We start from the raw sequence: 12,580 nt of genomic DNA, 5'->3' as shown, positions 1-12,580 counted from the left end.
ATGCAGTTTTTTGTATGGTAAACATAAAGAAATCTAGGGAGACTCAGGAAAATTATATATCTAAGGTCAGCTTTCCTCATTTCCTCATCATAGCTTAGTAACATATGGAGAAGCCACTAGGGAAAAAAAAAGACAAAACATACTCTTTTTCATAATGATAGAAGGATCAGCTTTGTGGTAGAGAGGAAGATCAGCGTTAATAGTGAGACCAAAGATAGAACATCTCCCCATGTTATTCTCAAAATGTTGATTGTAAATTGAGCCATTTCCTGCTAAAGTGTGTATTCTGTGCACTAGTTCAGTGTGCACTAGAGCCCCTGTGGATTACTTTGTTCTTACAACCTGGGGATGTGGATGAAGTGTTAGTAAAGTTTAGTCAATTCTCTGTTTGCTCAATGCTTGCCTTCATAGCACATTACCACTAGTAGAATTGGTGCAGGTGGTAATGTCCAGAAAGCTGCTCTAACTTCATCTTCTAGTATTAGAGGTTCTTGTAAGTAGGGAGTATCTTCTAAGGTATCTTGGATATTCACATTTTTACTATTCAGAATTTCAGTATACCCGTTTCATTTTTGTTTGGTCTTCTTTAAAACAGTTACTATCTGTCCATTGGATCCTTTAGCATGCCAATAAATTTAAATAAAGACATACATTTGAGATTAGAACTTCCTTCTGAGTTCAGAGAATTTTTGGAAGATTTTCCTTGTTTTTTCATGTCTGTTTCCATCTTTGATGTCTTTACAGATGTTGTAATACTGCTTCTTGTCTTTTCTAACAGCTCTCTGAAACTCTTTGTTATTTCCTGAAATCTTTTTGTTTCTTGGCTTTGGCTTCTCTTCTTGGCAATTTCCACGGTTAGTTCTGACATCCAGTTTGCTTTCTTCTATTTCTTGATCTGTGGCAATCTCTTTTCATATTCATCCTTAATAACTTTCTTTAAATTCATTCCTCTGGATCCCTATCTATGAGGTTCAGGATTTCAAGATGACCTCCTTGAAAATGGGGACTATATGGTCAAGATCACATCATGAAAACTGATTGGCTTTCTTCTTCCACTTTAGCTTAATTTGGAACTTTCCCACGAGCAGTTTGTGATCTGTAAGTCAGCTCCTAGCCACATCTTTGCTGTTACAATTGAGCTCTTCCACCTCCTTGAACAAATAATATAGTCAATTTGACTTCTGTGTACTCCATCTGTTGATGTCAATGTATAGAGACATTGTTTTGGTTGTTTGAAGACAGTGCTAACAATGAACAAATCACTGGGTTGGCAGAAACTGATAAGTCATTCTGCTGCTTGATTTTAGTTTTCTAGGGTATACAGTCCACTACATTTTCCTCCTCAATATTAATTAATTAATTAATTAATTAATTAACTAACTAACTTTGGCATTCCAGTCTCCAACCGCAAACAGCACATCTTGCCTGCATGTTCTGTTGGTTTCAAATTTAACTTAATCATAAAACCTGTCAGTATCCTCTTCCTTTGCATTAATGGTTGGAATATAAACTTGGATAATCATATTAAATGGTTGTCCACAAAGTCAGTCAGATTTTATTCAGTCATTGATTGCCTAGCCAATATATTCTTGCTATATCCTTCCTAACTATGAAACCATTGCTGTTGCTTCTTTGTTTTTCATGCCCTGAATAGTAAATAATATGATCCAATTTCAGTCCGTCTCAGTTCGCTAATGCCTAAGATGTCAGTGTCTGGTTGATTCATTTCATCTTTCATTGTGTTGAATTTTCCCATGTTCATGCTTGTTATCTTCCATGTTCCCACTGTAATTCTGTCTTTGCAGTTTCAGATTTTCTTTTCCTACAGGGCAACATCACCAACTAGACATTCTGAAGGCTTTAATCTAGACACCACATTAGTACTCCAAAATATCCTTAGTTCTTCCTCAGTAGCATGTTGAGTGTCATCCAACCTGAAGGTGTTTTTCTGGCACCATATCATCAGTCAACCCAGAGCATGCCAGTCCTGTAAGGTCCTATGGGATGGGCAGAAACAACTTCTGTTCTAATAGTCTTTTAAAGCTGTTTTGCTAAATATAGGCCTACATAATTTCTGCTAAAGAGAAGGAGCCATCATAAAAAGGGGCTTTGTGGGAAATAATTTGAATCTTGCTACATTGTGACTGCTATACTCAACAGATTGTGTAATATAAAAATTCTGAATTCACTTTTTATCAGTGCAGTTTAACTGAGGAAAAGGTTTGATTTCCCCTAGAATTACAGCTACAATCTAAGAAGTACCCAGAACTGGAATTTGCCATCACTTGATATATGGGTATACCTTTCCCTGTCTTCATAGGAAACAAATGCTCCTATGTTTAAAATAAATTTGATTGTAACTAAAACAGGAAACAAAAATAATATGCAAACCGTAATGCACAACACCGCATATATAGCTCTTGTTTCAATGAGCAATAATAGCTTGGAGCTCGGTATTTATGTATAGGTTGCTTTCCATTACTAATCTAAAAGTGGGATTGGGTACCATCAGGACGGAGGAAACCCTTAGTCTGCATTAGGGATGCCAATGATTAACTGTTGGCAGTGTCTTGTGAAAGATACATATGTTTGGAAATAATTCATTCCTTCGGTCCCCTTCAGTTGTGCTTAAATTTCTTATGCAAACTAAGGATCCAGACAGGGAGCAAGGATACAAAATTAACCAAATCTTGAGGTCACTGGTTAATGTTAGTCATTGAATCAGCATGTTTGGGTATGGATGGTGTGAATCATCATGATAAAAAGCCGGGTGAAAGTAATTGCTCTCTCAAACGTTATTGTGTCCCTCGTTCTATTTTGTAGGTTGAGGAAGGAATGCATCTTCTAATTGCTGGTCCCAACGGCTGTGGGAAGAGTTCCCTTTTCAGAATTCTAAGCGGTTTGTGGCCTGTCTATGAAGGAGTGCTATACAAACCACCTCCTCAGCATATGTTCTACATTCCACAAAGGTTTGAGTTTTTGTTTGCTACAAAATGAGTTCATGTCTTGCTCAGAGTAGCTCAAAAATTAAAAGAAAAAAGGAAAGAAGAATAACCTATCAATATGTCATACATACAGTATGTTTACGAAGATCCCCTTGGATTCTTAGATTAGTGGAGCATTTTCTGTTTTCTGTGGTGTAATGAATCCTGCAGTGAGCAGGGGGTTGGACTTGATGACCTCTTGGTCCCTTCCTATGAGTCTATGAATAACTGCGTATCATCAGCGGACTGATGATACCATGCCCCATGCTGTCAAATGACCTTACCCAGAGATTTCATGTAAACGTTAAAGAGGAGTGGTGAGAGCCTTGAAGCACACCATGCCATAGGGACCGAGGGCTAGACCTCTCCCCCACCCCACCAACACTGACTGGAACTGGCTGCAAAGTGGAAAATCATTGTAAAACAGGGCCTCCCACTCCCAGTCCCCAAAGCCAGTCCAGAAGGACACCATGGTTGATGGTATTGAAAGCTGCCCAGAGATCCAGGAGGGCCAGGACAGTTGCACCACCTCTCTCGAGTCTTCCGGAGATCATCCTCCAGAGTCAGTGCTATCTCCATACTGTAACCCAGCTTGAACCCAAACTGGAAAGGGTCCAGATAATCCACTTCATCCAGGGCCCTCAGCAGCTGTGAGCCAACTACCCTCTCAACAACCTTCCCTAAAACGGGAAGCTTGGAAATTGGACAAAAATTGTCTAGTACTGTTGGGTCCAAGGGTATCCTCCTGAGAAGGGGATGTACCAATGCTTCCTTTATGGCAGGCAGTACCACCCTCTCCTGCAAAGAGGCATTAACCACCACTTGGAGCCAACTGCACGACACCTCCTGGGAGGCCTTGACCAACCAAGAAGGACACGAGTCCAGGGCACAGGTGGCTGAGCTCACAGCCGTGAGGTAGTAAATTTGATTTTTACATCATACATGGTGACAGGTGCAGAAGTGATCTGAAAAGAGATTTTCAAATCTCTTTTGAAAAATGATTTACCATTACTACTATTTTACCATTTACCATTAGAAAATGTACAGTATATACGAGTTCCTGGACAACCTCCATAAGTATTGGTTTTAAGAGATTAGGTATCATTTTTTCTCATCTCATCTAAGTCACAGTGATGGCCAGACACATACCCAAGCAGAGTACTAGTTGAATTCAGGGATTAGAATTACTAAAATCTCAGACCATAATTCTTAGATTAATAGATAGTAATAGTAATACAGGGATTATTTTTCACAGTTTGTGAAATATTGATCTTGATATTTGTCACACCTCTTTGCACAGGCATGACATTTTGAATGACAGAGGCTTTGTCCAAAGTTAGCATTCATCTTAACATTAATGCTATTTGTGTACTTTCTTTAAAAAAGTATTATCCTGAAAGGGAAAAGAAGATTGAGAAGGGGGCTAGGTAGATGCTCGTGGTTTATGTCGCATGAAAGGAATGGTCAGTGATAACAAGTCAGAGATTAGGTAGGTCATGAGCAGTTGTGAGAAAGTGATAACATGGCTTAATTAGTTGCTGGAAATGCCCAGCAGAGCTTGCAGGATCTGGGAGGAGAGGAGAACAGGAATGCAGAAATTGCAAATAAGCCTCTGTCGTTACAAGGCTACAGATAAGAGGAAATCCAAGATTTCCTCTGCCTGTTTTGAGAGCAGCACTGCAAGAATGTATGAAAGGCCTGAGCTCTGATTGGGTATAAATTCTGCTCACTCACTATATGCCAAGTATTTCACATGACTTTGTTTTCTGGAATATAATAAAAGTATAGTTTCTAGCCATGTTTGTCTGTGGAAGCCAGACAGATGGGACCTGTGACGATGGCATGAGAGGAATCTGAAGGCAGAGGGCTGCTAAGTATGTTGACTGTCGGGCTGGATAATGGGACCTGTAGTGGCATCAGAGACAGATTTGGTAATTCATCAGTAGAGCTGAACACTGGAAGTGGAGGGTGGCACTGAGAGAGAAAAAAACCAGGTACCTACAGTTTTTTAGGGACAAAGAGACAAGCAATGGTGGAGAGAGGGCAGGAAAAAGAAAGGGGACAGGAAACAACTATGGTGGTTGTTTCCGTGGTGCCCACTACTTGCTTGAGCTTCCCTACAACTGCAGCAAAGTTGTGATCCTGGTCCTTGCAGTGGTCCTCTGTGCTCCAGTCCAGCATTTCTGCCTCCCGCAGCAGTTGTCTGCAATTCCAGAGGCCAAACACAACCACGTGATCTGAGGAAATGATGCACCTACTTTATGGAGTTGCATACGGGTGCCAGGAAAAAGCCCCCATATGTTCCAAAACACACATTTGCCCTTGAATCCAGAGTGCCACATAGCCCTATTTATCAAACTCTAAAGATGTTCAGCTGTATACAGTATTCTAGTCTTTTTTTATCACTCGGTGGTTCTGGTTTTTGGCGCCTGAGCCCCATGTAGGTGTGGTAAAAGGGCAGGAGGTATCTTGAAAGGTGTTTGAGATTCCACAGGGCTGACTCTCATCTTGATTGACAGGTGGCTCTTCTTTATTTTTCCAGTGGATTGGGACTCCTGATGAAATCCATTTATAGACTGTGCTCTGTAAAAGACCCCTCCCCTCCAACATGAAATCACAGCATACTTTTAAGCCTAGCTTATGGTGTCTTTCCCTTCTTTGATATCCCATGTTGAAGATTTGTGCACTGTCTGCAATGGGGGAATTGTTGGTCAATATCTCTTCCTGTGACAGCAGGATGACTTCTAATTATAACATCCTGCTATGAAAACTCTAAGCTCTGTGCTGAGTAAGCTGTTCTAGTAGGTAGAAGCTAATTAAATTCAGTTGTAGTAACTGAGCTCCTTGAAATATTTAACAGACACTGCTAGATACTGGACAGAGAAGCTCACTGACGGTTATTTTAGGCAAAAAATCAATTATTTATACCTTAAAGAATTGTGGAAACTGTAACTTGGCCTGAAACACTCTTGAACTCATTTCAGTAGACAAAATAACATATTATTTAAAAATGAAGAACCATTAGCAGTGATGAACGGACGAGGAGGGAGGGAGAAAAAAATAATATGATGATTTATGGGTTGGAGGATTAAAAAAGATGTGGACTAAGTGAGGGTTTGAAGGGATTTGTATAACATCTAAGAGAGAGGGAAGATTATAAGATTGTAAGTATCTGTTGAAGAGAAGGTCAAATGTCATTATATTTCATAACTGTAGTTTTTATTCTTTTTTTCTTGCATCTTTTTCTTCTTTTCTTTCTTTTCTAACTTTTTCTTTAGATTTGACTTTTACTGTATGTACAATTCTAAATATAAATAATAATAAAAAAAGATTGGGAGGGGGCTTAAAATGAAACCTAGCGGTAGAACGTGCAGAAGATGTATTGCACCTCTACGTAATAATGATTATAAATTGCTTCTACACATATAAAGTAGTAACTCCCATTTTTCAGCCTCCCTTATTTGCTTTTATCAGAATCTAGGTCAGGATTGGGGCTTTAATCCTCCCTGTAAGAACATGAACTGTAAATTCCAATTGTTATTTTTATTCCAGCCAGCTTTTGTCATAAATGTGATGTGTATTGTTCTTTGTAAGCGAGCGTTAGCATTTCTTAAAGGATATGACATCATTAGTGAAATTAGCATGCAAGAAAATGAAGAATTGTCACACAGGCAGTACAAGAAAGCCAAGAGGAATTGTAACTATTACTGGACTTACAATACAGCCGAATCATACGGAGCAACTCTGGGATGACAACAGCTTGTCATTCTACTTGCTTCTTATTTCTATAATAAGTTGTTACCATTGCTTTCTAGCTTACAGGTTATTTTCTCAGATGGATGTGCTCATGTCGCCAAAGGATCCACAATTTAATGATTCCAGTCTCTTTTCAAAGTGCCCAGACGAGGGAAGAGCTAGGCAGAAATAGCTTTTTCAAATTCTCCGTCAGATTTGTGACAGAGTAGATGTGGATGATTTTTTCCACATTTCTCAAGGGAGAGGATACGTTTTTCAACAATTTAACAAATTGCAAGTATGTGATTGAAGCCCTGCCCCTTTTCATGTACACAATAAAAAAGGGGCAGAACTTCAATTGTGGCTTGAATTTTTTTATTCCCCCCCTTCCCTCCCAGAGACACCCCTGGAATCACGAATGAACTATACCTATACCAAGAGATCAGCACTGGGAAGTCAAGTCAGAGATTAATGCTAAGGAGCAAAATCGGATTACTTCTTCTGTAAACAGTGCATTGTTCTTTGGAGCAAGTTTAGGAAACGGTCATCCTCAAATAATTACAGTATTTAGAAACATGGCATTTAAAGCATTATGTGCTGTTCAGAGAACATCAGCTGGCAGCCTGAAATAGGAGGGTTGAGATGTGATTCCACAGGCAAGAGGGCTAATCTAATTTTCTTTTTATTGCTTTATTTATAGGCCTTACATGTCCCTTGGAACACTTCGGGATCAAGTCATCTATCCTGATTCAGTGGATGACATGCATGAAAAAGGATACCAAGACCAGGATCTGGAATTTATCCTGCAGATAGTTCATCTGAATCACATTATTCAGAGAGAAGGAGGTATGGATTTTTACTGGAAAATATGGCATATTATTAGAAAACTGGAATTGCTAATGCCATCAGAACCGGGAAGGAGAGCTGCTCCCACCACATTCTGCTAGCTTCAGAAGTTCTACTGTCCTCCTACTGATTTTGCTGGCATAAGTAGATCCATCAACAGAATTGTCCCTGTCTACTGTGTACCTTCAAAATCTTTTCTGGAAAGACTAATTAGGGATTTACTTTTCTGAAATAATTCTATATATGCTTCTCTGTCATTGAGTTACTGGAAAGTTGCCTGAAATGTATAAAATCACCAATATCCAAACTCATTAAAATATGCTCAAACTCTAGAGATCTAGGGCAAAATGTGATATGGAGCATGCATGGGGCACATGTAATATCTGTGGGGAATACCTTAAACCACATAGGCCTTTTCCCAAAATTGCGTATCAGCTGTATAGGGTAGCAACACAACTTCAGGAAAAGATGAAGTTGCTTGAAGGTGTCCCAGCAGGTACTATGTGCATGTCCAAGTACACTGCAAATTGTGTTTTATTCTTTGAACAAAGACCTCTCCTCAGCCTGAGCCACTATTTTATAGTTTTCATGGGAATATTGTTTTGTTAACTAATGTTGTCCTACAAAGGGTTTTTAAAATAAACACAAAAGACTTGTATCTCTCATGTTTCTCCCTGAAGGGTGGAATGCTGTGATAGACTGGAAAGATGTCCTCTCTGGAGGAGAAAAGCAGAGAATGGGCATGGCTCGGATGTTTTACCACAGGTAAGTCTAATAGTTAGATTTCAGTACGGATAGAATAATCAAGGGTTAATTTATTGCCATTGATAGTCTAAAGCACTTGATACTATAGCGAGGCAAGGTAAGCAGTAATTAGCAGGAACAGGATCAAGCAACCCAAAAAGCATGAAGTCTATCCCGTTGATGTGGATTTCATTCTGAAAGATTCAGAAAGAGAAAGAATGGGTAGCAAATCGGTGCCCTCCTGAGGCCATGGGCCCCCTCCAGCATGGCCTCATGGTCTGGCATTACAGAACTGCAATCTGCAACCCAGGCTTTATGAAGAGCACCCAGTAAGCTGCAGGTAGGTAGATGAAAAGGCATATTTCTACCCTGTCTTCCTATGGGGATATGCAAGAAGGAAAAAAAGTTGGGATTGTTTTTAGGGATGAATACGTGGGTTAGAAATTGCATGACTGAAGAATTAGTAGTGCTGATAAACAACAGATATAAATTCAATGGCATTTCTTTGAGAGTTGATGAAACAGTATGCCGTTAGAAGCTTATTCTAGCAATCCGGTTGCTCTGAAATTGAGAAACTGTCCATCCTGGCATCATGAGAAATGTGAGAAAAATAGCTCTTTGTTTAAGAGAAGAAGTGGTACAGATAGATGTCTGTGGGGGGAGGTTTAAAAAAGTCAAGATGGTGGCACAATCATATTTATTTAATTTATTTATTTAAACGATGTATATGGCCACCCATCTTAAACAACTCTCGGCGGCTTCCAACAACAGTAAAACCAGTAACTATAAAACAATCATAAAATAATAAAATAATAACATGATCAAACAAAAACCCTGCGCCTTAATCATCTCCTTAGGATGCCCTGCAGCAAGTATTCATTCATTCATTTATTTATTTATTTATTTATCAAAGTATTTATTTATTTATTTATTTATTTATCAAACTTATCCCCGGAACTGGAATAAGTTCCAGTTGCCCTATTCTATTCTATTCTATTCTATTCTATTCTATTCTATTCTATTCTATTCTATTCTATTCTATTCTATTCTATTCTATTCTATTCTATTCTATTCTATTCTATTCCAGCCCAGCCCAGCCCAGCCCAGCCCAGCCCAGCCCAGCATAGCATAGCATAGCATAGCATAGCATAGCATAGCATCTTGGTAAAAAGCCAGGTCTTGATGGCCTTCCGAAAGGCTAAAAGGGTGGGGGCCTGGTGCTGGGGGATGGGGGGTGTTTCATAAGGTAGGGGCAGCCGTGGAAAAGGCATGCTTACGAGATCCCACTAGGTGGCAGGATTTCAGGGAAGGGATCTGGAGTGTGCCCACCCTATCTGATCTAGTGGGACAGGCAGATATTCTTAGGGAGAGGCAGTCCTGCAGATAACCAGGTCCCGTGCCATGTAGGGCTTTAAAGGTGATAACCAGCACCTTGAATTGCACCTGGAAGGAAACTGGGAGCCAGTGCAGCTCACACAATAAAGGTGTAACGTGGGCGATCCTATCGCACCACAGCATTCTGGACCAGTTGTAACTTCCGAGTAGTCTTGAAGGGCAGCCCCATGTAAAGCGCATTGTAGTAATCCAAATGGGAAGTGACTCAGACATGAGTGACCATGAGCAAGACCTCCCGGTCCAGGAAAGGGTGCAATTGGCGCACAAGATGGATGGCAAAGTTCCCTCTGAAACCACACTGGGTATATCGGGGGTGGGCCAATCTAACAGGCCCCACCTACCTGCAGTGAGGGGCAGCTGCTGAGAACTCTAGGGCCAACAGGGAGTGGTCTGCCCATGACAGGGGACTGTTGTTAATGTACCCCAAATCCAGATCATGACGCCACTGCCATGAGGCAAACACCAGATCCAGTGTACGGCCCCTCATGTGAGTCAGGCCATGAATAAGTTGAACGAGGTCCATGGCTGCCATGGTGGTCATGGACTCCTGTGCTGCCTCAGACCCTGGGCGCAATATTGGCAGGTTGAAATCCCCTGAAACCATAAGCCTGGGGAACTGCCAGCTCAGACACAGAGTGTAGGAGCACAGGCAGGGATGCAGCTACGCTGCAGGGAGGAAGGTAAGTGAGCAGCAATCCCCACCGATCTCTATGGCCCAGTCTCACAAAGAGGATCTCGCATCCAGTGATGTCTGGGGCAGGGCCTCTGGAGGCCACCAGAGACTCACAAATAACAACCGCCACACCCCCACCCCTAGCCTGGAGTCGTGGCTGATGCCACACTCAAAACCCAGGAGGGCCCATTTCAGAGAGGGGATCCCCCCACACACTTCAGTGTCCAACCAGGTATTGGTGATACAAGCCAGGTTGGCTCTCTCATCCACGGTCAGATTTTGGATGGGGTAAGCTTTATTGCAGGTTGACCTGGCATTCAGCAGCAGCAGCCACCGGAGACCAAATATTTCATTGACTGCTTCCTGTAATACAGAAACAAGATCTTCAGGGGAACAGCAGGGGGAAAAAAAAGAATAACCATGTTCTCTCTTCTTTGTAAGGCCTAAATATGCATTGCTAGATGAATGTACGAGTGCTGTCAGCGTTGATGTGGAAGGAAAGATATTCCAGGCTGCTAAGGGAGCTGGCATATCCCTGCTTTCAATAACACACAGGCTATCTCTTTGGTGAGTCTTTAAAGAGGATTACACTCTTCCCTCTTCCCCATCTTTCAGCAAGTCATCAAATAATGTAGGTTTTATCAGCTAGTGCTATATAAATACTACTTTACAGAGTTTTTCACAACTTGTAATTTGCAAAGGGTTTCCCAGTCAAGAGGTTTAAAGCAAGCTTTGAACAAGTACAACAATCATCCTTTTACTGATTTTTCCCCCTCTACATGTATGCCGTATGGCATTGTGCCATTCTCTTCACCTCCATGAAACCATAGTTATGGAGAACAATGCTCCCAAAGAATGTCAATTTCTATGATTCTGCCATTGCCCCAATAGATAGGAAAAAGCCTTTATTTATTTGGTTTGCACACCATTTGATTCTTCAATGCTTGGAGGAGTGAAATTGGAATAATAGATTTGGAAAGGACCATGTTTAACCATCAGATCCAGTGTCCTGCTGAATGCAGACATCCAAATTTAAAGTACTGTATCCCTGACAGATGGTTCTCCAGCCTGTGGTGAAGGTTTGCTCAGCATTTTCCTTGGTTCTTAGTTTCACTGCTGAATTGCTTTTACCGTTAGGATATTTTTCCTAACATTTAATGAGAATTTGTTTTGTGATACATTAAGGCCATTATGCTGTGCTCTCCACTTTGCACTGATGGAGAATAAGTCCTTTGTGTAGTATCTCTTCAAGTTCTTGAAGAATGCTATCGTGTCCCCTCTCAGTTGCCTCTCCTCAAACACGAACATACCTGGTCCCCTCAATGTTCCCTTGTAAGACTTCCTTTCAGTACTTTGATCATCCTCATGGCCCATTTGTTGTACCTGTTCCAGTTTCTCTGGATCTTTCCCAAAGTGTCAGGAGGGGGGCAGAACTGGATGACAGTGAGATACAATAAAGCTGGAGGAGGAACTTCTGAGTATCTTTCCCAGGACATTTGGAGATGGGAAGACTAGAAAACTGGCTTTAAAGAATCTTGCTGTTTCCAGTATCCTATGATGATCCAGCTCATAAGCATATATTAATGCACAGATTCCAGATCCCATTGCTCAATTTTATAGTGTTTTATTTTTTTTTTCATTATTCTGCAGGAAGTACCACACACACTTGCTACAGTTTGATGGGGAAGGAGGTTGGCGTTTTGAAGAGCTGGACACTGCTATTCGCTTAACACTGAGTGAGGAAAAGCAGAGACTGGAATCTCAACTTGCAGGGATGCCAAAAATGCAGCAGAGATTAAATGAACTTTGCAAAATCTTAGGGGAAGATTCTGTGTTTAAAACAATGGATAATGGAGAACAAATGCTTTAGAAGGTTTTCTCCCCACTTTTTTTTTAAAATATACATGCACTTTGGATTCCAAGATGCTAGGGTTTACATATATGATTAGCTTAGACTGCAAAGTTGCTTTCCCCAATTTAATGGCCTTCAGATCTCATAATCCAGTGCTATTTGGGGGATTCTGGGAGTTGAAATCCAACAGAATTGGCAAGAAACAATATGCTTCAGAAAATGGTTGTGTTGAGAAAGAAAGTACTGTTGTGCTGAATCTTAAGGGTTTTTTCCCCCTCTCTCTGAGTATGAAAACTGGGATCTTGAAGGAGAGTGAAAAGTGCAATGCAAAATCTTATGCATCAGAGACCT

At 40.8% G+C, this 12,580-nt stretch overlaps 1 protein-coding gene across 1 annotated transcript in view; it reads left to right on the top strand.

Moving 5' to 3' along the window:
- The window catches only part of ABCD2 (ATP binding cassette subfamily D member 2), a 30,692-nt gene extending 18,112 nt beyond the window's left edge, over positions 1-12,580 (top strand). The window contains exons 6-10 of the mRNA XM_007420541.2: positions 2,824-2,969; positions 7,420-7,565; positions 8,246-8,330; positions 10,819-10,944; positions 12,028-12,580. Of these exons, the coding sequence (XP_007420603.2) occupies positions 2,824-2,969; positions 7,420-7,565; positions 8,246-8,330; positions 10,819-10,944; positions 12,028-12,247 (723 nt within the window). The 3' untranslated portion in view covers positions 12,248-12,580. The remainder of the gene's footprint in view (positions 1-2,823; positions 2,970-7,419; positions 7,566-8,245; positions 8,331-10,818; positions 10,945-12,027) is intronic.

The sequence above is a fragment of the Python bivittatus genome, unplaced genomic scaffold (assembly GCF_059951505.1).
Source record: "Python bivittatus isolate LINGU-HERP-01145 unplaced genomic scaffold, Pbiv_v1 ctg000010_np1212, whole genome shotgun sequence".
NCBI lineage: Eukaryota > Metazoa > Chordata > Lepidosauria > Squamata > Pythonidae > Python > Python bivittatus.
Note: the sequence above shows the minus strand (reverse complement) of the source record. Positions and strands in the feature narration are given on the sequence as shown.